At 41.7% G+C, this 24,883-nt stretch overlaps 1 protein-coding gene across 2 annotated transcripts in view; it reads left to right on the top strand.

Annotated features, from left to right (window-relative positions):
* Positions 1-525: 525 nt before the first annotated feature.
* SCEL (sciellin) overlaps positions 526-24,883 on the top strand; it is a 127,266-nt gene continuing 102,908 nt past the window's right edge. The window contains exons 1-4 of one of the 2 annotated variants that reach the window (XM_010855129.1): positions 526-780; positions 16,649-16,710; positions 17,386-17,503; positions 22,858-22,917. In XM_010855129.1, coding sequence (XP_010853431.1) covers positions 16,668-16,710; positions 17,386-17,503; positions 22,858-22,917 — 221 coding nt within the window. In that variant the 5' untranslated portion in view covers positions 526-780; positions 16,649-16,667. Of the gene's footprint in view, positions 781-16,648; positions 16,711-17,210; positions 17,299-17,385; positions 17,504-22,857; positions 22,918-24,883 lie in introns of those variants that run through there. The other variant, XM_010855130.1, reaches the window with a different exon arrangement.

The raw sequence follows: 24,883 nt of genomic DNA, 5'->3' as shown, positions 1-24,883 counted from the left end.
GGCTGTCACGGAAGGTACATTTCAGAACCTGTAATAGGAGCCCCCACCTAGTGTGGCTCCACTTCAGTGTTCTTTGCTCTCTAAGCAGGTGTCGACACTGGAGTCTACTGGGCTCTCAGATGAGAAAGAAGTTTCCAGGATGCTTTTCACATTCTTATAGGCGGTGAAATCACAAAACGATCAGAATTCTTATGTTTACTTCAGGATGTAACAGATTGCTTTCCTATTTCCTGATCTCAGCCTTCCAAAGGACTTTTCTCCCCTAAGGATCTTGATTCCAAACAGCTGTGCATTTCCTGTGTGTGTATCTGGGCCCAGTCTTCCAGGCACCATGGGCAGAGAAGAGATCCCTCCCAGCTTAAGTTTTGTGTTTTGTTTTTTAAAAGAGAATCCAAAATAGGTTGGATACTGTGGCACCTGGTCAAGGTAGAGTTGTATGTACTGTTGATGTCAATTAAAAGGGTGATAACAGAAGTACATATTTTTGGTCTACCAAGGCCATAAGTTGCAGAAAGAATTCACCAAGACAGCAGGTCGGTGAGTGAGCTGGTTTAATTGAATTGGTATTTGTACAAGGTGACACCCTCTCATACCACCCACCCCCTCCCTGGGTGACTCAGCCACTGAAGGAGAAGCCTCTGAACTGTTCATTAACGCAGGCAGGTGGACGTGGAAACTGCTTTCAGTAAACCCCACGTACTCATTCGTCTCAGCCGGATCACCTGGGGGAATCACTGCAGGTTGTTTAGACAGAAAGTCCCGGTTTTCTGCCCAAGACAGGTAAGTTGAATTATATTTGCAAAGGTAAAGACATCTGCTTTATTGCGTCACTTTCTCTGCTTCCTTTCCAAGTGGTTAAAATTAGAACTTACTCACTTAACTTTGTCTTCTTTCTGGTGAAATTTTGACAGCTTCCAACTGGCTGCTCTGCTTGTCCACAGCTCTGCTGCTCTTTGTTGTGATTTTAGATGGCGTTGCTTTTAAATTCTCCACAATTTTACACATTTCTGGCAGCAGAGAAATGAAAGCCTGTTTGAGTTTCCATGTGGGAGCTGTCAGCTGGCAAATCTGGTCACACATAAGGATAGTAAATTCTTAAATCGAGGGGCCAGCATTTGCTGGTTTACTTTCTCAAGATACTATAAAAACCTTTTTTTAAAAGGAGCTCCGTCTTCACAGATGACACTTTTACTGAAATGGTGAGCTCTACCGTTTTATAGATAAGACGTCTTATTTGTTTATCTTGACTGCTGAAAACACTTCAAGTCAGTCACTGAGCTATGTGAGAGGGCTAGCCCTCCACCCTGTCCTCTCCAAATAAGAAAATCATGTTTATTGAGTGAATGTATCAAGAAATAAAGCAGGGCGGGATTAACTGGCTGAGGGGTGGTATGCAGTTTCCCATAGAGATTCGTTCCTGTGCATTTTGCCAACTTGACTATGTTATATCCTGAGTTCCAATTTACAAATTGATTAATGTAGATGGGGGCAATTTTCAATGTCTATTCAAATCCTAGTCCTGCAAAACCAGTTTTAGAAGTCCTTTGATAAGAATAGAAAAGTTATTTTAACCAGGCTTTCTTTTATAATTAATAGCTAAGCTGATTTGTCAGACCTGTGTTTTTCCTCCACCATTTCCATTCAAAACTCAGAGCTGTGGGAATCAAACCCAGGTGCTAATCACACTGAAAGAAAGAGAGCTCTCTTTCTTTCAGAAGGGTGCTTCCCACAGCACATCTGTCTCGGCCTTGGATTCTAGAGATTACATCACTTTCCATTGCTGAGCAGGTCACCTGCCATCTCAGAGGCATTTAGAGCTCAGTGCTCAAAGGTTACTGAGCAATTTTATAATTGGTTTTCAAACATTTTTAGCAATCAGAAAGCTAAAGGGTAGCATTTGTGGATTATAATTTTGTCATGAAATGTGATCAGATTTAAAACCGGCTTTCTCTTCCACCTTTTATAATGCACAAATGGTCCTTCTGATGTTTGCTGTCTTCCAGAACTTAAGTACTAGGAAAATCAATTTGAGAAAACTGTGAGATTACATCAATAAAAATTTTGGTAAAACATTTGGTTGATTCTGAATGTCAGGGTAGACAGAGAATGCAGATAAAAGGCCAGGATTTTTATTGCAATTTTAGCTTCATGTGAAATCTTAGAGCCAATTGACATAAATTTGCAACTGGAGCAGTCAGCCTCATATAAGAAGATGATATAGTATTCACACGTAGGTTGTAGGTAGGTTGCAGGTTGTGATACATGCACTCAGAGCCAGCCTCACCTCGGCTGCCAGTCTGTAGGTGCTGTTCATCTGGCTGACTCCTCTAACGGCTGGAATTTTGGTTGAAATAGCTGAGAGATTCATTTTCCTGGGGACTTTGTCAACAAAGAGGAGGTGTTTTGAATGACAAAGCCCAGACTGTGAAATGAACTGTATATAGTTAACTAAGCAGTCAACTCAAGCGATTTTCACTGATAGTGACCCTGTGATTTGGAAATCGACTCCAAGCACTCTTCAAGAGGGATGTGATAGACTCATTGACCAGCCAGCGGTCCATGGGAAACCTTTGCTGGTCCCACAGTTTGTCTTCTGACATGGTCCTGCTTCTAGGCTATTGGTTGATCATGTTTTTCTTGCTGAGAACTTTGAAATAAGGGTTTTGTGTATTAATTATTGGAAACTTGTCTGTAATTGCTTGAAGTTTACTTTTGAATCAAAACTCTTTATCAAATGTATTTCTTAAGAGTTTCTAGTCCGTTGTAAAAAATCCATGTGATTTTAGAATTTGGTAAAGACCCTTCCTTAAATGGACGCTCTGTCAAATAACAGCTATATTTATTAGATTTGTGTTTATGTTAGTTGCTAAACTTTTTAAAGATATGAATCATCCTTTTACTGTGATTATTAAATGGAAGAGTGCTTTTTATAGCTACCCATTAAACAACAACTGGCTTACTTCTAGTTCTGAACTCATTGTAATTGTATACTTGAGAGCTCTAAGCATCTAAATAATTTATTCTCTGTTTCTAGACCCAAGTTTTCCTGGCCTAAAATGTGATTAAGTCTCCTTTTAATGGAACCTTCTGGGAGAAAGTAATAAATCATATAGACCATACTTTTTTAAACTAGAATACACCCATCCAAGGAAACTGTGACAGTATTCCAGAAAATTCTCAGAAGCCACAAGATATGCAGAGTACATCTGCATCAAGAACTAATTTTAAATATTTTGGAGAAAACGGCCTCCCTGCAGCCTTACCTTCCTCACTCATCTTTCCCAGTGTTCTGTCTCTCATTAAGTAAACATTTGAAAGGAATCTACAGAAGGCTGGAATCCAGATAGACTTGGATTTAATTATGACCCCACTTTGACCAAGTGTCACTTATATGATCATACTTACCTCACAGTACCAGCGAATAAAAAGAAAATTTAGGGTCCCTACTTAATTATGCATATATTTGTATAATAAGATAATATGACTTACGTAGTCTTTCACAAAAACACAAAGATATGTAAAACATGGAGAAAAAATTTCTGTATGAAAAATGTGGGACCTAGATTAAGAAAATCACAGAAGTTTACTATAAGGCCTAAACTTTGTTGAGAAAAAACATCTTTGAGTAGGTTCCTGGATGAACAGATCGAATGTCACCAATGTCAGCTCTTCTTCAACCATTTTATAGGATTCATGCAGTTCCAATCAAAAGTGTTAATAGAATATTTCTTTTGAAATCAAAGAAAATAATTTTAATGTTTATCTTAAGAAATTAATAAATTAGAATAGCTGATATAATTTCTACAAGGGAAATTAGTGAGGGGTGCTTGTATTAAATATTAAAATGTATTATAAAAAGACAGAACTAAAATAGTTTGTTTCTGTTGCAAGAAACTAATGGTAGATCTATGGAACAGAAGAGACAGCCATGAAGCACATTCTTGAATATATAAGAAATTTTTTATGTGACAAAGGAAAAATCATGTATCAGTGGGAAAGGGATTATCAAAGTAAATCCATATAGATTAGAGTTTATATGTAAAAATAAAATACATCCTTTAATTAGACGAAAATGTGTAAATATTTATTAATCTCATTTTTGCAACAAATGTTCCTCTAGAATTGATTATGTGCCAGACACAATAATAATATTTGGAAATACAACTGTAGAGAAAATGGTCTTGGTAACAACCCTCAGATTTACAATGTGTGTGTGTGTTGGAAATGGAGACAAACTATTCAGCCACGCAAACAGGCAGTCTGTATGGTAATGTTGTTATGGAGAGGTACTCTTTGCCTTGTGAACACTTAGTAAGCCTCTTAACTCAGCCTGGAGAAGTGAAGGCACAGGCAGGTTATGATGGTATCACTGAATGCCTCTAGGAGGATATGTAATGTGTGACCTTAAAAGTCTTTCCTGAAAGGAGAGTAAGGGTGAAGCTGCTAAGTCGCTTCAGTCGTGTCCAACTCTGTGCGACCCCATAGACGGCAGCCCACCAGGCTCCCCCGTCCCTGGGATTCTCCAGGCAAGAACACTGGAGTGGGTTGCCATTTCCTTCTCCAATGCATGAAAGTGAAAAGTGAAAGTGAAGTCGCTCAGTCATGTCTGACTCTTGGCGACCCCATGGACTGCAGCCTTCCAGGCTCCTCTGTCCATGGGATTTTCCAGGCAAGAGTACTGGAGTGGGGTGCCATTGCCTTCTCCAAGGGTGAAGAGAGGCTCAGAAAGAATGCTTCAGGCAAAAACCGTAGTGCACGCAACAGCATAAAGGTGATTAAGAGGATGGAGCCCTCAGGAATTGGAATAACTTAGTCTAGCAGTAGCTCAGATGGTAAAGCGTCTGCCTGCAATGCAGGAGACCAAGGTTCAACCCCTGGGTCGGGAAGATCCCCTGGAGAAGGAAATGGCAACCCACTCCAGTATCCTTGCCTAGAAAATCCTATGGACAGAGGAGCCTGGCAGGCTACAGTCCATGGGGTCACAAAAAGTCAGATACGACTGAGTGGCTAAATTCCCTGGTAGAGCTTGAGTGAAGCATGGGGAGTGGGAAGAAAGAAGACCGGAGGGTACAGACTTGTAAGCCTTGTCAACAATTTGGATTTTATCCTGACAGAAATGGAGGCCATTGAAGAATTTTAAGCAGAGTGGTGACTTGTGAGAATGGATTAAGAGTGTAAGTCTAGAGATTGGGAATATAGGTAGGAAGCTGTTAAAACAGTAAGCAGATCATGTCAGCTTGAATATAGAAAGATAGACAATCAAGAGAGATGTAGGAGAAGAGTTACAGTATTTGGTGATCACTTGGATTTTGAGGTCAGAAAGAAAGTTTTATTGATGGTCTACCGGGGTTTTAAGGAGTGAAAGAATTCAAAAGGGGAAAAATAGAGAATTACAAAATTAGAAGCTGCTAATGAAAAATTAGAATTAGAAGCCAAATGAATACTGGGAAAGTAAAAATAAATATTTCTGACATATAAAGGTGTCAGACATATAAACGTTTTCCTACAAAGAAAATAAGAAAGCAATAAGAAATCTGTAATATTAATCAGTGGATAATTCACAAAATAAGACAATAACCAATAAAATTATAAAAATATGCATTTGAGCCAAAATGATTCTACTTTCACCTATTAAATTATTAAAGAGACTAATAAATGACAATTCTAAATCCTGGCCAGTGTGTGGACATTCATGTGCTGAGGGTGGATTGTAAACTGGTATAAAGTTTATGGGAAGATATTTCACAATAGAGACCAAGGACATTTTAGAAGTTACAACCCTTGGCAAATAATTTTACTTCTAAAGATCTATAAGACATAGATAAGAATAATAAGGGATGTGGTCAAAAGATTTGTATGGTTTTGTTGGAAAAAAACAGAGGAGTTATGTTATACTGATAGACCCACAAGATGAAATATTTTGTACTTGCAGAAGAATTAATTATTCAAATATTTTAAAATGGTATTGAAAATGTGCATCAGTAGGCTGTAATATGCAAAATAATAATAATGGTAATAAAACAACCCTGGAGGAAAAGAACAAAGGTTGATGAAAGGTATCTGACTTTTTCCTTCTTTGTGCTTTCTTATATTTTCCACATTTTCTGTTGAACATATATTACTAATATAATAAGAGATTTTACTGTGTAAAATTGAGATGAAGAGTGACCAGATGACAGAGCTGTAGTGAGTATGAAATAAGATTAAGATAAAGAACTTTGGGTAACAGTGTTTTTGTTCATAGTACATGGTCTAAATTTGGGTTTTTTTACTCATTTAACAAATGTTTTCAGTTAGAACTGAAAATAGTGCTTGAGGGGCTCAGGCAATAGATAATTTTTATTAGATAGCATTTTTATTATTAATAATAAACATTAGACCAGTGTCATGATATGAATTTAATCACTGTCACAGAGACTAGGACTCTGCATGCTACAGCTTGATGTTATCTATCATCTGCAGTAAAGATTGGTGGTGGGAACAAGGGCAGCTGGGGGCTCATGCTAAAAGCAAGAACAAGCAGTAAAAACATTTTATGGTCGATGGTTTGTTGTTTAGTCACTCAGCCGTGTCCAAACTCTTTATGAACTTATGGACTGTAGCCCTCCAGGTTCCTCTGTCCGTGGGATTTCCCAGGCAAGAATACCGGAGTGGGTTGCCATTTCCTTCTCCAGGGGATCTACCTGACCCAGGGATTGAACCCGTGTCTCTTGCATATCCTGCATTGGCAGGCAGATTCTTTACCAATGAGTCACCAGGAAAGCCCTTGGTTGATAGTTTTCAGATTCCAAATTCATAGCGTATAGATAACTAACTGGCTGGCTCCAAGATTTCCTTTGTGCTACATTCTGAACTATTTCACCCTCAGTAAGCAAGTTTTCTAATGGCAAGTGTAGACTGGGAAGCTGTATAACTAAAGAAATAGCAAATTTCTAACCATCACAGCAGGCTAAGCAAGTCTTTCCCAGCCTCGTAATTATTGGATTTCCTTCTACAGTGCGTGTGAAGGCTAAACATAGTCCATTAACTTAAATGCACTTATTAACGTTTACACTTCGTGAAGCCCTGTTTGTTTTATCCTTACATAATATTTCATGTTCTTTTAGGTGATAATTAGTTGTTTGATGGTTTGTTGTATTTATCTCACAGAAGATAATGCTGTTGTTTATTGGGTTTTAATTATAGAGTTTCTCTTATTCTTCTGTTGAAAATAGTTTAATAGCGTTTGTGCTTTTTTCAGTTTCTAGGCGTTTTTCCCTATTATTAGTGATTTCTGGGAAGCAAGTACTAGTAGGTATTATTGAACCATGAAGGCTTTTTCATACACAAAAATGAATACCACCAAGCTACATATGTCATTCTAGACATTTTTGCTGTGTTTATTTCCATAGTCTATGTTTGCTTTTGGTTTTCCCCCCATCACTTTAGCGATTTCTCCTAAGCAACTATTCACATTTGGTCTTCCCTATAAAGATATCAATTTACCCAAGTCTATTAGAAGCTCAATAAATTAACTCTGGAGAGACTCTGGAGCATCCAACTATCTCTCTGCTGTTCCCATGATACTTTGTTAAGAAGATCAGAGAAAGTCTGCCCCAAATCTCTCAGTGGAGGTCCATCACAGATTTCTATTGCAAAGGAAACATCATTCTCCTCACCCTTTCTTTTAACCTGGTAACTTTCTACCTGTTGACACCTTTTTATTTCCCGAGCTTCTGGGACAGGAACTCTGATGTCAGCTCTGTTTGGGTTGGAATCCCAATTGTGCACTAGCTTTGTAACTTGAGGCAAACTGCTCATCCTAAAAACCTCTTTCCAAAAAGAGAGATTTTTTTCCCCTACTTTCCTTTTTTTCTTTTTTTATTAGAGGACATTACTCAGCTATAAAACAGAAGGAACTAATATCACCCCCTCTCCACATTTCCAACTCATGCACTGCCTTCTGCAAACAGACTCTGACTTCATTGAAATCATTCATTATAAAGTTTACTTAGGTGGAGAAGGAGGATAATCACTGTATCAGCCTTAAGGCATTATGTGGATATGTATTATGCATAATACATGCATGAGTGCATGCTAAGCCGCTTCAGTCATGTCTGACTCTTTGTGATCCTGTGGACTGTAACCCAACAGGCTCCTCTGTCCATGGGATTCTCCATGCAAGAATACTGGAGTGGGTTGCCACGCCCTCTTCCAGGGGATCTTCCCCAACCCTGAGATCGAACCCATGTCTCCTGCAGCACCAGCAAAGCAGGCAGACTCTTGACTGCTGAGCCACTGGGGAAGCCCTGAGCATAATACATATACAATCTAAGCTGAATAGGGCTAACACTATCACGTGACCAAGTATCAGTGGTGAATTCTTTTTGTTGGCGTTTTTCTCTTTTCTTCTTTCATCTTCTAGTTTGTTATTCTATTTTCTGCTCTGCATTTTATTTTCTTTTCTGTCTTGCTCTTCCTAGTCTCTTTCATCTCTGCACCACCTCATTCCAGTTGCTTTGCTCACACAATCTTTCTTAGGGAGAGTTAGCAGGGAGTGGTAACCCGTAGCCCTTATTAGGTATGTCAAGAGGCATTTTGTCCTTGGGAGGGAAGAGAGAAACCCACAAAGTCTTTTTGTCAGGAGGACCCAAAAGATGGAGAGGAGTGCAGCTTAGCTGGGAGGTGACCCAGGGGAGTCTTTGAGTTGGGCTAGGAGGAGCTGGGGCTGACTGGCTGCAGGGGCAGGGGGATCACCTGGTGACCTAAATCTCTCAAGGAAGTGCTATTATTCAAGATAGAAATTGAGAAGGCCCAGAGGGAGATGAAGAGAATCTGAAAAGGGACAACTTGAGGAAATAGGGGATGTTTGATAGTTTCAAATGCATCCAAAGAAAACCATGGAAAACTTGACTGGCTTTGTAATTCAGAATTTAAGAAGACCAATGTTTTTCTAAAATCTAAATACAACATGTCTTTGGGCAGAAGCTGTAGAATTGGGTACAAACTAGTACTTTCTGGTGTTTGGCCACTAAGAGGAAATGAAAGAGAGGCCAAAAGTTGAAAAAAATATATATTTTTTCCTTCTACCATATTGACATTTTTTGGCCATGCCACGTGGCTTCCCCAACCAGGGATCAAACCCAGGTCCCTGCAGTGGAAGTGTGAAGTCCTAACCACTGGACAGCCAGGGAATTCCCTCCCTATTGATTTTTGACAACATGATTTCACATTAGAGTTTTCAACTTAAGCATTTGGTGGTTTAAAAGGGAAAAGTTTCTGTAGTTCCCGGCATAATAGAGACACATCTTTTTACACATCTTTTCCCATAATATTACACATTTAAAATATACTTGTTGGCATATGTGCCAGTAACGGCATTTTAAGAAGCCAAGATGACAGTTGTATCTTTCTCATGAGAAGTTTAAAACTTGATTGGAAGGAAGCCAAGGACAGCACTTAGAAATAAATCTAATTTGCTGAACTGAGACTATTGAAGTGTGATTATCTGGGTGTTAAGTAAATATGAAACTCAGCATAACCTCAGCTGCTGAAATAAGTAATTTCTTTAAAAAATAATATAAAAATGAGATTTTGCTGCATGTATTTCTTGATATAACCAATTTGAAAGGTTTTTAATCCCCAATCCATTCTACAAATAGGTATTTGTTTAACAAGACCATTATTCACAGGGACCTATATTGTTGATCCATTTTTAATAGCAGTATAGAAAATTTCCATATGTAAAAAATGTATATTCTGGTCAAGATGGAGAGTGTTCCATTGTAGTAAAATTTCTGTGGAATTAGAGGTTGTTGAAAGAGGAGCTTGCACCTTAAAGGTTTTAGATTGGAGCTTCTAGAAATAGTTCTGGGGCCACCAAATGGACTGACATAAGGAGATAATTAGGGTGTTGTGGCCAGTGGGTCCTAAGGAAAAATAAAAGAGCAGAACCCTGAGGAAGTTTGTGCAGTTGTGAGTGAAACATGTAGATTTGATGGAAAAAAAAAATTTCCCACTGTATTAGTCATTTTTCACTTTAAAAAAAGCTCCCAGAGGGATGGTACGGGGAGGGAGGAGGGAGGAGGGTTCAGGATGGGGAACACGTGTATACCTGTAGCAGATTCATGTTGATATATGACAAAACCAATACAATATTGTAAAGCTAAAAAATAAACTTAAAAAAATAAATAAAGTGAGAAAAAAAAGCTCCTGCATACTTATTAAACTATTATCATTTAAAAATAGAATATATTATATTTTCCTGTCTCATTTCACATCAGCATTTGGTGGTTTAAAAGGAGTCAATGGACAGCAAGCAGCTAGGAAAGAGTATAAAACATTATCAAGCCACTGAACAGGGAGAGATTCAGAGAAGGAGTCAGGTAAGGGATAGTGCCAGGCCACTCACGGCTTCAGTGTGGCCGCGGGAGGGGAGAGGCTCGGGGTTGAGCTGCCCAGTGGTGATGGAGCAGCTATTTACTACTGCTGCTCCTCCCAGCTACTCTCCCATTATCTCCCATCTTCTGGAACTCCTGGGCACTTCCTGCATATCTGGGATTGGCTACATCATATGATACTTTGTGCAACATGCAGTATCGTGCATTGAGAAGACCCTGGCGTTGCAATCATATAGACCTAATTGCAGTTCCTGGCTGTCACTTCCTCTGTGACCTTGGCCAGGTTATTTAGCCTCTCTTGAGTTCCTATAATTAGAGGTAATGATACTCATGTGGAGGATTAAATAAGACGATGTGCACTAAGCATGTGGCACAATCTGAAGCAACAGTAGGAACTAAACACATGATCCTTCTTGCTAGGGGCATCAAACACACGGACATGTTGCAAGAAATAGTGTTTTACTAATAAAAGAGTCACTAGTATCTCATATTTTGAAGACCACCATGGGCTTTTAGACCTTCTGTTTCAGACCTACACAATGACCTTGTAACAGCCAAGAAGAGCACTAAGCTTGAGTAACAAAAATATGAAAGAGTGATCTCATGAAGAACTAGGAGGTTTACTTCTCTCTCACCCAAAGTTAAGAATTAGATCATCCAGGGCTGTCTGGAAACTCTGTAAGGAACCCTGCTCCTTCTAACTTCCCGCTCTGCCATTGTTAGTGTGTGACTTCAGTCCTGAGGTTAGTTCGTAGTCCAAAGATGGCTACTCTTACCTTTAGTCTGGCAATTTCAGAGATGGGAAGTGTGAAGTGAAAAAGGCCTAATCCTTCCCAGGAACTTTCATGAAAGAGGGAACAAGTTGAAACTGGGGTGTCCCAGAGAAAGCAAGTGAGGTCACTGGAAGCTATTCCTAGAAAGTATCCCAGAGACTCTGGGGGTGGAGCCAGAAAGGTGTTTATGGGATACCAGAGGCTACTCATTGGCAGGGAGACAGCAGTAAGGGCCCTGATCTTGTCTGGATTTCAGAGCTTATGACTCCTGGAGAATGCCTGGCTACCAAAGCATGAAAATATCAGATGCTTTAGCAGGATCTGATTACAGCCAGCCTTGAATATAAGGTGTGTATGTGTGTGTTAGTCACTCAGTCATGTCCGACTCTGTGACCACATGGACTGTAGCCCTCCAGATTCCTCCGTCCATGAGGTTCTCCAGGCAAGAATACTGGAGTGGGTTGCCATTCCCTTCTTCAGGGGATCTTCCTAACCTGGGTTCGAACCCAGGTCTCCCGGATTACAGGCAGATTCTTTACCATCTGAGCCACCAGGGAAGCCCAAATATACAGAGTTGCTACATATTACCACATTCCTCTGTCCGTCGGATTTCCCAGGCAAGAATACTGGAGTGGCTTGCAATTTCCTTCTCCATAGGACCTTCCCAACCCAGTGATTGAACGTAGGTCTCGTATATCTCTTGCACTGCAGGCAGATTCTTTATCTGCTGAGCCACTAGGGAAGGGTAAATATAAGGTAAAGAGGAGGTGCTATTCTCTCTACAACTGCAGGGAGTCCCTGGCAGAGAGGAAAAGATGAAGAACCGTGAGCTGGAAAACCTCAGGTGGAGTCCCAGCTTTGCCTCTCAGCCACTGCTCAAGCCATGTCTCTGCTAAATTGGGATTATATTACTCTTAGAACATGGCTATGTAAATGAAATGAGATAAATTATATATTACTATAACATCATCTATAGAATTATTATTGTCTGAACTCTCCTCTTTCTTACCCAGCAGAGCCTAAAGGGGCAGCAGAAGCCTGGCTTGGGGGGAAATTGAGGTGGAATATGGGGAGGATACCAAAGAAAATCTAAAGAAACAACATCCAGATAGAACCCTACATATGTCCCCTTTAAGTCTGGCTTCTTTTGCTTAGCTTGTTTCAAGTTTCATCCACATTGTACTGCATATCAACATTTCATTTCTTTTAGTTGCCAACTAATATTCCACTGTATGGGTGTACCGCATGCCATGTACCCATTCATCCATTGATGGGCATCTGGGTTATTTTCACTTTTTGGCTATTTGGAATAATGCTGCCATGACTATTTGTGTGCACATTTTGTATGGACATAGGTTTGTAAGCTAGGAAGTATCAGGGAATACACAGATTAGGCTGCTCTGTGCGTTTGTTTGCTGCAGTGATTCCCTGAGAAGCTGTCCTGGTTCTCCTGCTGCCAGGCATTGCGGGCAGAGATCATGGGACTCCAGAGATGTCAAGAGTCAGGCAGGCCCTGCTGTGTACCAACCCTCTCTCAGTGTAATGCCAGGTACCTGTCCGGTCTTGCAGTGACTCATCACAACCATTATTGCTAGTTGCCGAGGAATGAGTTGGTTTCAGTTTAGAACCAGATTCTGCTTGTTTACACTTTGGCAGTTTACATCCTCTCCCTGAGCTTCAGGTGTCTTATCTGGGAGATGGAGGTAATAGCTGCTGTGCAGAGTTTATGTGAGGAAGAGTTTATGATGCCTGTGAGGTACCCTGTCAAGAGCAGATACTATGGCAATGGACAACAGCCCTGTGCAGTGGGGCCATTAAAAAAAATGAAGGTCAGAGATACGGTGGCACGAAGCTCTTTGAATGACTTAGCTATTTTAGAAATGTTTAAACTACTTCCCCCATAAGGACTATATTAGTTTGCTAGGGCTGCCAAAACAAAGTACCACAGGCTGGTAAGAGAAATTTGTTATCTGGGGGATTTCTTTGGAAGTCCTAAGGTTAAGGCTCTGAGATCTCAATGCAGGGGATGGGGTTCCATCCCTGGTTGGAGAACTGGGATCCCACATGCCATGTGGTGGGGCCAAAAGATTTTTAAAAAATTCTTTAAGAAAGAAAGAAATTTGTTGTCTCACAGTTCTGGAGGTTGGAAGTCTAAGATCAAGGTGTCCTCAGTTTTGATTTCTCCTAAGGCCTCCCTTCAGAGAAGGCGATGGCACCCCACTCCAGTACTCTTGCCTGGGAAATCCCATGGACAGAGGAGCCTGGTAGGCTGCAGTCCATGGGGTCACGAAGAGTTGGACAGGACTGAGCAACTTCACTTTCACTTTTCACTTTCATGTACTGGAGAAGGAAATGGCAACCCACTCCAGTATGCTTGCCTGGAGAATTCCAGGGACGGGAGCCTGGTGGGCTGCTGTCTATGGGGTCGCGCAGAGTTGAACACGACTGACGTGACTTAGCAGCAGCAAGGCCTCCCTTCTTAGTTTCAGGATGGCCACCTTCTTTCTGTCTGCATCCTCTCACACCAGAGAAAAGGTTTGTGTGTCCAAATTCCTCTTATAAGGTCAGAGGAAAGATTGGATTAGGCCTCACCCTAATGGCCTCATTTTAAAGTAATCATTTCTTTAAAAGCCCTGCCTCCAAATACAAACACATCCTGAGACACTGGGGTGTTAGAAATTTTGAAAAGGACCTAACTCAGTGCATAGTAAGTACCGAGGGGGCATCTACTCTGTCCCACAGGCTGGAAATGAGAAGACAACATCTTGGGTCTGACTTACAGAACATTCGGTCTTTTGTGAGAGACAAATAAGCAGTTAATTGCCAAATGCCTCTTCTCTGTGGACCCTGCCCTGTGTTTCATGGTTGAGTTTGCAATCTCTGCAAATACATTACCAGCTGTACATTCAGCATTCTGCCCATGTCAGAATCCCAGTTCAGTTGGCTACAAACCCTTCAGGTCTTTACTGGCTCAGGAAAAGGTTTATCAGAGCCCATTTAGAAACAGAAAGTTGGTTTGCCAAGAGCCCAGAGAAGTGAGGCCAGACTGAGGTGAAGTGAACAAGTGGTTGAGACTGAAGTTTGCCAGGCCCTTTTTCCTCCCCTTTCTTCCAAATTTAAGGGGCCTCCAAATACATGAGCGACTTCACTGTTAAGGATTTCCCTGATGGTAAAGCATCTGCCTACAATGCGGGAGACCAGGGTTCAATCTCTGGGTCGGGAAGATCCTCTGGAGAAGGAAATGGCAACCCACTCCAGTACTCTTGCCTGGAAAATCCCACAGACAGAGGAGCGTGGTAGGCTACAGTCCATGGGGTTGCAAAGGGTCAGACATGACTGAGCGACATCACTCACTCACTCAAATACATGAGACAGGGTCTGCTCTACACCCCTTGCGTGTCCAGCACCCAGTGGCCCAGGCTGTGCATCTCCTCCCCACTCCCAACCACACCTCCTCTATGTCTTTGCTTTACACTTTCCGAGGTGATAGAAGCCTGTGTCATCATCTTGATAGACAAATCTGACCCTCAAAACAACCACAGTTCATCTCGTTTTACTCATAAGGGAGCTGAACTATAAATATCATTGCCAAAGTGACACAGTAGATGGCACACCTTAGATACAGGTCTTTCCAATTCCCTGGTGGTGAGGTGGTAAAGAGTCCATCTGCCAAACAGGAGACACGAGCTGACCCCTGGGTTGGGAAGAACCCCTGGAAAAAGAAATAGCAATCCACTCCAGTGGATTGTTTGGAGAATCCCATGGACAGAGGAGCCCGGCAGGCCACAGTCCACGGGGTCACAAAAGAGTCGGACGTAAGTTAATGACAACTTTTTAATTTCACTGAGACCTTGAGACTCTCTGCAGAGTGAACAGCTGCCAGTCTTATGCTGGTTGTTAGTCTGAGGTTGGGTCCTCTCAAAGCAATGACTGAGAGGCCCTTGGGTGCCTGTGATTTATGAAGGGTATATGTCCAAGAGAAGGAGAAAGGGAAGAGGGGGGAGGGTTGGGGAGGCAGGGGAATGAGCTGGGCAATGATGCGCCCCCTGCTGGCCTAACAATGCCACGGTGAGGGCTGAAGCCCCAGTCGCCTGCAGAAGTGGCTCTGCGTTCCGGGGTAGTCAAGTTGCTGGCTGCGGATGTAGTGGATGAGGGTGTACAACTGGCAGCCCCACCAGCCAAGGGCAATTTCCTAGAAGAGATGAAGCTGTGAGCCCATAGTGCCAAGCCCTAGGCTGGTAAAGTCACCAGCAGCTTCCTCTTCTCACCCACTCTTGGGGCACTGATATTCTAAATGAAGACCCCAGGGAAACAATGCCTTGATCCAGAAAATATATCTTTACCTTTTCAGGTCCTATAGTCCATTATCGTAGGAGATACATTTGAACCAGAGGGTGGGAGATGGGGGCTTTATAACCCTCACGTTATACCTATAAACTGCTGTCTGATGATGCAACTGTAAGTCTCAACTCATTTATAGTTTGACAAGGTGATTTTTGTGTACCTTGTTCAGATGATCATCACAACCTTATGAGGTAGGTAGTGGGTTTCATTAGACCATTTTACAGGGAGATTAAGTAGTTCAGAACTTTGATGTCATGAAGCTGGACCTAGGACTTGATTCTGACTCAAGACGGAGGGCCCCCCCACATTCCATACACCATCTGGTGGGATGGACTCTGCAAAAAATATAACACCCCACCTAGGGTGACCAAGTCATCACTATTGGCCCAGGACTTTTCCAGTTTAAAAACTGCTGCTGCTGTTGCTAAGTCACTTCAGTTGTGTCCGACTCTGTGCGACCCAGTAGATGGTCGCCCACCAGGCTCCCCCATCCCTGAGATTCTCCAGGCAAGAACACTGGAGTGGCTTGCCATTTCCTTCTCCAATGCATGAAAGTGAAAAGTGAAAGTGAAGTCGTTCAGTCGTGTCCGACTCTTAGCGACCCCATGGACTGCAGCCCACCAGGCTCCTCTGTCCATGGGATTTTCCAGGCAAGAGCACTGGAAAGACTAGAAAGAGCATTGACTCCTCGGGTTTAAAAACTGAGAGTCTCACATTTGTGGAAATTCAGGGCTGACTTCTCTGTTAAGCAGAAAGGCCACACCTGGGGCTCGCAGTACCTTTAGGGCCCCAGAACAGACACTTGTCATATTATCTTTCTTGTCTCCACCTCCTGGCTCAGTGCCAAGCTCTCAATGCATATTTAGTCACTGAATTAATGAATTAACTGATGGGCTGATTCAGTCAATTGCCTGTCCTGTAACATAGGGGACACTAAATACTCCTGACTTCAGTATCTTCATCTGTAAAATAAATACATTGGAATAGATGAACTCTCATGTTCTCAGGGGACAGTTTATATCATATATCAAATCCAGGTTATGGGACTGTCCATGTCATTGAAAAATGTGTCTCATTAGCAATGAACGAGCCCCTTGTTGATTCTTTGTTGAGTCATTGTCGTGTTTTTCCCCATCCCCGTTTTTCTTTTAGGTCCTGACTGGAAGGCAGCATGTCCAATTTCACCTTGAGAAAAACATCTCCCACAGGAAACGGTAATGTAGATGCTGTTTCCCTTACTCAGAAAACTTAAAAATCTGGGGAAAACAATCCATAGTTCCTAATTTTTTTCATGTAGCTATGAATGCTTAGAAGCAGCAGTCTAATTTAATTAACATGGCCAAAGTTAGGCTTAAGATAAAAGTCAGAGTGCTGTAGATTTAATTCATCTAATTGCAATTCAAAGATTTCTTTTAAAAATCATGTATAGGTGACCTTCTGTATTTCTGACTCCCATGGGATCAAAGAATCATGTTATTTATAATCAGAAGTGTCAAGACTTATTGAGTATTATAAGTACTTCCAAAACAGTCTTGTGTGTCCTTCCAAGGCATATTTCTTTCTGAGCAAAGTGGCCCACCCACTAAACCCAGTATTGATTTAGCTGAGCCTGTGGTTCTACCTTCCCAGCTGCAGGGCAGGGCTTCATAACACGCACAGGTAGTTTCAGTTGGCACCAGAGCAGTCTTATATGTTATGTTATCTTTGATGATAGGTGTGGGATTTGTTCTTTCTTGCCAGTGCATCCTACTTTGAAACAGTACTGGAGGTTCCAGCCTAGAAGATGGAGGCTGGACCATCAGGTGCGCCTCTCAAGATTTCCAAGTTAGCAAACACACACTCAACTCCATGGCACTGTATCTCTTGAGGTTTCATTTTTCTGTTGTTAGATATGAGGACTACCACGCAGGGGACCACACTGAGGCAACAGGGTTTCCAAGAGGTCAACAAAAGAAGGACTTTCTTACAGGATAATAGCTGGATAAAGAAACGTCCTGAAGAGGAAAGGTAAGCGGGCATGGAGAGGAAGGAGCGGGGAGAAGAAAGAGCTATTCTCCATTTAGGAAACTAATGGCCGACTGGAAAGTGGATGCTTTTTTTTTTCCTAAAGCACTTTGTTGCTTGGCCTCATTTTTGGTAAGATTTAGTAAACATACTTTGGTTATATCAGATTTTTAATATCTGATTTTTAATAATCTCTCTACCATCTTAAATATCCAGATACCTAAAAGAACATGAGTTGCGAGTGAGAGAAAGCAGGATTTCAGTATTATGAGTAGCATAGACATTGATAACCTGAAAAAAAAAAGACATTCCAGTTTCCAAAAAGGTAATATTTAGTCCATGGTGGGGATATTCCTGGTATATATTGATCATGTCAGTTGAAACAAACGGAAGTATGATTCCAAATTTACAAATTTAATAATAACTTATCTGAAATTTCCTTATAAGCAAGTGAAATAGATAAATTCTTGGCTCATTTTAGTTCCCACTGGCTGTATACCTCTAGATCCAGGAAGCTGCTAAATGCACTGTCACTTCATGAGTGAAGACATTTACCAAGAAAGTATTGTCTGTTTTAACCATTACGTCTATTAGCTATATGTTTAAAGGTTTGAAGACTATGTCCCTAAACACATTGCCTCATTGCCAGCACAGATTTATAATAGATATTTGTCTAACCCAGATATATTTATTATAAATTGTGTGTGTGTGTATATATGTGTGTGTGTGTGTGTGTGTGTGTGTGTGTGTGTAGGAGGCTGTCTATGGGGTTGCACAGAGTCGGACACAACTGAAGCAACTGAGCAGCAGCAGCAGCAGCAGCAGCCTACACGCACATACATGTGTGTGTCCTTAGTCACTCAGTTGTATCCGATTCTTCGACTCCATGGACTGTAACCTGCCAGGCTCCTCTGTCCATGGGGACTTTCCAGGCAAGAAACTGGAGAGGGTTGCTATGCCCTCCTGCAAGGGGTCTTCCCAACCCAGGGATCAAACCCAGGTCTCTCGCATTGCAGGCAGATTCTTTACTGGCTGCGTCACCAGGGAAGCCCAAGAATACTGGAGTGGGTAGCCTAGCTCTTCTCCAGGGGAACTTCCTGACCCAGGATTGACCCGGGGTCTCCTGCATTGCAGACAGATTCTTTACCAGCTGAGCTACCAGGGAAGCCCATGTATATACATATGTGTGTGTGTATATAGATAGATAGATAGACGCATATGCATATGCCTATGTTCTTTGATTCCCTCTTACATGTCAAGTTAGATGCAAGATACTTTACATATAAAGCATCACTAAATCTCACAACTATCATCAGTTCAGTTCAGTTCAGTCGCTCAGTCGTGTCCGACTCTTTGCGACCCCATGAATCACAGCACGCCAGGCCTCCCTGTCCATCATCAACTCCCAGAGTTCACTCAGACTCATGTCCATTGAGTCGGTGATGCCATCCAGCCATCTCATCCTCTGTTGTCCCCTTCTCCTCCTGCCAACAATCCCTCCCAGCATCAGGGTCTTTTCCAACGAGTCAATTCTTCGCATGACGTGCCCAAAGTACTGGAGTTTCAGCTTCAGCATCAGTCCTTCCAATGAACACCCAGGACTGATCTCCTTTAGGATGGACTGGTTGGATCTCCTTGCAGTGCAAGGGACTCTCAAGAGTCTTCTCCAACACCACAGTTCAAAAGCATCAATTCTTCAGCGCTCAGCTTTCTTCACAGTCCAACTCTCACATCCATACATGACCACTGGAAAAACCATAGCCTTGACTTCTGGCAAAGTAATGTCTCTGCTTTTGAATATGCTATCTAGGTTGGTCATAACTTTCCTTCCAAGGAGTAAGTGCCTTTTAATTTCATGGCTGCAATCACCATCTGCCGCGATTTTGGAGCCCCCCAAAATAAAGTCTGACACTGTTTCCACTGTTTCCCCATCTATTTCCCATGAAGTGATGGGACCAGATGCCATGATCTTCGTTTTCTGAATGTTGAGCTTTAAGCCAACTTTTTCACTCTCCTCTTTCACTTTCATCAAGAGGCTTTTTAGTTCCTCTTCACTTTCTGCCATAAGGGTGGTGTCACCTGCATATTTGAGGTTATTGATATTTCTCCCAACAATCTTGATTCCAGCTTGTGTTCCTTCCAGCCCAGCGTTTCTCATGATGTACTCTGCATAGAAGTTAAATAAGCAGGGTGACAATATACAGTCTTGTCATACTCCTTTTCTTATCTGGAACCAGTCTGTTGTTCCATGTCCAGTTCTAACTGTTGCTTCCTGACCTGCATACAGGTTTCTCAAAAGGCAGGTCAGGTTGTCTGGGATTCCCATCCCTTTAAGAATTTTCCACAGTTTATTGTGATCCACACAGTCAAAGGCTTTGGCATAGCCAATAAAGCAGAAATAGATGTTTTTCTGGAACTCTCTTGTTTTTTCAATGATCCAGCAGATGTTGGCAATTTGATCTCTGGTTCCTCTGCTTTTTCTAAAACCAGCTTGAACATCTGGAAGTTCGTGGTTCACGTACTGCTGAAGCATGGCTTGGAGAATTTTGAGCATTACTTTACTAGCATGTGAGATGAGTGCTTTTGTACAGTAGTTTGAGCATTCTTTGGCATTGCCTTTCTTTGGGATTGGAATGAAGACTGACCTTTTCCAGTCCTGTGGCCATTGCTGAGTTTTCCAAATTTGCTGGCATATTGAGTGCAGCACTTTCACAGCATCATCTTTCAGGATTTGAAATAGCTCCACTGGAATTCCATCACCTCCACTAGCTTTGTTCGTAGTGATGCTTTCTAAGGCCCACTTGACTTCACATTCCAGGTTGTCTGGCTCTAGGTGAGTGATCACACCATCGTGATTACCTGGGTCGTGAAGCTTTTTTTTTGTACAGTTCTTCTGTGTATTCTTGGTACCTCTTAATATCGTCTGCTTCTGTTAGGCCCATACCATCTCTGTCCTTTATAGAGCCCATCTTTGCATGAAATGTTCCTTTGGTATCTCTAATTTTCTTGAAGAGATCATACAAGGTAGTTATTACATTCTCATTTTACAGAAGAGGAGTCTGAGGCTCAGAGAAGTTAGGTAACTTGTCCAAGAGCGCACATCTATTAAGTGGTAGAGCTGAGAGTAACATGACCCATTGTCTTTCCATTACTCCAGCGGTTCTCAGTCAGGGACAATTTTGCTCCCAGGGTATGTTTGACAAGGTCAGGAGACATTTACAGATGTCCAAACTAGGGGTGGGGTACCCCTGACATCTAGTCAGTAGAGGCTAGGAATGCCACCAAACAACCTATTAATACAATGCACAGGACACTCCTCACAACAAAAAATGATCAAACCCATAATGTCAAGAGCACTGAAGATGGGAAGCCTACATTACAGGATACTTACTTCAAGCTTTCTACTAAACTATTCATGCATGGTTGTTTGAGGAACATACTTGTAATTGGTGAACAAAAATGTCTCTTAAATTCTGTTATTAAATTCTATTATTTAAGAAACTATAGGGGTATTTGTAGATACACTAAGTTTTGGAGGTAACACTCTTAGATAACAATCAGTTTCACATACTAAGTTTTGGAGTTAACACTCTTGGCCTACAGTCATTTTCTTCTATAAAGCAACATTTACAGCTTCTCTTGAAACCTATTATGACATTTCCATTTTTCCAAAGTGACAGAGGGAGATCAAAGGTAAATTTGGTGCTGCAAGTATTTGCACAGATGTGGGGAGATAGAGATGTCTAAGACAATTTACAGTTGGTAGGAGCGATGGTTTTATGCCAGGCACACTTCCTTAAAAAGGCCTAGGGAAGCTTGGACGGCGTGACAGCTTCTCAGTGAAGGGGAAATTGGCTCTGATGCTTCCCCCACACTCGCTGGCCCAGTGCTGGGCTCCTTGTTAGGATTTTTCTTCAGGCAAAAAGTGCGTCTGTCGTCTGCTGCTCTCCCCCAGGTGTAGGGAGGGGATAACTGGGAATCTGGAGGGTTCTCTTGGGATCTTTGAAGGTGTATATTTGCTGGAATTGTTTCAGTTTCACTGTTCATCTTTCTTTTTAATTATCTACTGCCGTTCTTTTATAGCTTTATTGTCAGTGGTTCCAGAGTGTTGAGTAACATTAGTGGAGCAGAACCAGGAGAAATGTGATATTTCAGGTTTGGTTGGGTTCACACTGAAAGGTTCAGATACTTACTCTCTGCCTTGGCTCAAGGCCAAAGTCTTTACTACATGTTTTGACATTTCCTAACATTGCCTGTGGGCTTCCCAGGTGGTAAAGAACCTGCCTGCCAGTGCTGGAGACATAAGAGGTGCAGGTTCAATCCCTGGGTTTGGAAGATCCCCTGGATGAGGGCATGGCAACCCATTCCAGTATTCTTCCCTGCAGAATCCCATGAACAGAGGAACCTGGCGGGCTACAGTCCCCTGGAAGATGGCATGGCAACCCACTCCAGTATTCTTGCCTAGAGAATCCCATGGAGAGAGAAACCTGACAGTCTGTAGGGTTGCAAAGAGTCAGACGTGACTGAAGCAACCTCCCACATACACACACAACATTGCCTATATCTTCAGGTCCACTGTACAAAGTAAGAAGATAGAACTTCATTTTATGTATGAAGTCCTATTGCATGATTGACCAGTAGGAAAAGCAAAAGTTTGGAATATAGAGATCTGGGACCTAAACCTACCCTTGTCACTTGCTAATCTTTTAGCTTTAGGAAAGCCACAGACTCCTTGATTTTCTCATCCATGAATTGGATATGAGTATCTCCCTTGCCTAATTTATAGGGTATTTTAAGGACCAAACAGAGCACACTATATAATCTCATGGGTCAAAAATAGGCTAAATCTGTGAACAATCCACCTTCTTAATCACAAATACTGGTATATATTTTCCTACACTTTGTCAAGGAAAACTATCAAGGTGATCGAGGGGGAAAATTTCAGACATAACAGGCTTAATTAAATTTAAAACATGTTTGAAAAAAAGTTTGCCTTCCTGCAGAAAAGCATGCTTCTAATATACACAAAGTAGTTGGCCAAGCATTCCCACACTCTGATGAAAGAAACCAAAACCAAAAAAACCAAAAAGCAAACACTCATTCTGTTGTGGAATCACCTGGAGATCTCATGGGATAAATCCGAATAATGGTCGTTTGTACTCCCAAACTTGTTTCTTTTCACCGTGCTCTTTCAAGTGGTGATTGGTTAAAATAAATGCATAGTTGTATTCTTACACCTGAAGTAAAATGAATTAACTTTGCCAAGCATTGCAAGCTCTTTCCTGTCTGCCTTATTTAATGCTTACTAAAGGCTGTGATAACTTTTCACGTGACTTAATTTTGTTCTTTCTCTGCAGAGACGAAAATTACGGTAGGGCGGTGCTCCACAGACACAATTCCCACGATGCTTTGGACAGGTAGGTGTTTCAGACAAGTTACATCATTAGCAGAAACACAAAGACAGTTGTTTTTGAGAGTAGACTTGTTTGAGGCTGAATATTGGTGCCTAGCCGCAGGCTTTCCCTGATGTTCTGGGCACGTGAAAGAGAATCTGATAACATTAGGGATTTTCACAAAGCAAACTGTGCTTCTCCAGCTTTCTGCTCCCAAAATGCAGCTTGAAGGCATAGAATCATCAATCCACTGCTCACCCTACCAAGGTGGCCTTCCTGATGGGAAAGAGCAAGGGCTCCCACAGAAACATGATGAGGTAAGATATTTCCAAGCCTTAGAGAAAGGAACCCTAAAAGAGAAATAACAGCTGAGTTCACTTGCTTTATGGGACAGTATGTTTCTTTTCTGCGGACGGTGACTGCAGCCATGAAATTAAAAGATTCTTGCTATTTGGAAGGAAAGCTATGACAAACCTACACAGCGTATTAAAAAGTAGAGACATCACTTTGCCAACTAGGTCCATAGAGTCAAAGCTGTGATTTTCCTAGTAGTCACGTATGGATGTGAGAGTTGGACCATAAAGAAGGCTGAGCGCTGAAGAATCGATGCTTTTGAATGTGGTGCTGGAGAAGACCCTTGAGAGTCCCTTGACAGCAAGGAGACCAAACCAGTCAATCCTAAAGGAAATCAACCCTGAATATTCATTGGAAGGACTGATGCTGAAGCTGAAACTCCAATACTTTGGCCACCTGATATGAAAAACTGACTTAAGGGAAAAATACCTGATGCTGGGAAAGATTGAGGGCAGGAAGAGAAGGAGGCAATAGAGGATGAGTTGGTTGGATGGCATCACTGACTCAATGGACATAAGTCTGAGCAAACTCCAGGAGATAGTGAAGGACAGAGAAGCCCAGTGTGTTGCAATCTATAGGGTTTCAAAGAGTTGGACATAATTTAGTGACTGAAAACAACATTTCTTTTCAGAAACTCCTAGGCATGTGGAAAATCGCTAAATGATACTCAGTGGCCAGACAAATGCAAATTAGTAGGAAAATTTAAGCAAAACTCATAGTCACAATGATGTAAATAATCTAAGATTGATAAAATGAAAAGACAATATTCTTACTAAAGCACATTGACACTAACACACATACAAAGAACCACACCCAGCAGAAGAACCTAGTTATTTCTCAGACAGAAGTGTTATCTGGTTTAATAGGCAGATTCATGGGGTCACAAAGAGTCAGACATGACTGAGCAACTGAACTGAACCGAACTGACCACCAAGACATACTTAGTAAAGGACTATGATTGTTTTTCGTGGTGGGGCTTTAAAAAGATAAGTATACATTGTAAAGTAACTGTTGTTATTTAGTTGCTAAGTTGTATACAACTCTTTTGTGACCCCCATGGACTGTAGTCCACCAGGCTCTTCTGTCCATGGAATTCTCTGGAGTGAGTTGCTACTTCATTCTCCAGGGGATCTTCCTGACCCAGGGATCAAACCCATGTCACCTACATTGGCAAGTGGATTCTTTACTACTGAACCACCTGGGAAGCCCCGAAGTAACTATACTCAAGTAAAAATTAATTAAAAAAATGTTAAGTGGACACTTTGAATATGTCTATTTTGGAATTTTTATCTGTGAATTTTTCTAAACCATTTAAAAAATGTTCAGAATTTTGATGTGTTGGAGGAGGAAATGACAACCTACTCCAGTGTTCTTGCCTGGAGAATCCCAGGGATGGCGGGGACTGGTGGGCTGCCATCTATGGGGTCACACAGAGCCGGACACGACTGAAGCGACTTAGCAGCAGCAAGGAACTAAAAAGCCTCTTGATGAAAGTGAAAGAGGAGAGTGAAAAAGTTGGCTTAAAGCTCAACATTCAGGAAACGAAGATCATGGAATCTGGTCCCATCACTTCATGGGAAATAGATGGGGAAACAGTGGAAACAGTGTCAGACTTTATTTTGGGGGGCTCCAAATT

This window comes from Bison bison, unplaced genomic scaffold, assembly GCF_000754665.1.
Source record: "Bison bison bison isolate TAMUID 2011002044 unplaced genomic scaffold, Bison_UMD1.0 scf7180017864354, whole genome shotgun sequence".
Taxonomy (NCBI): Eukaryota; Metazoa; Chordata; class Mammalia; order Artiodactyla; family Bovidae; genus Bison; species Bison bison.
Note: the sequence above shows the minus strand (reverse complement) of the source record. Positions and strands in the feature narration are given on the sequence as shown.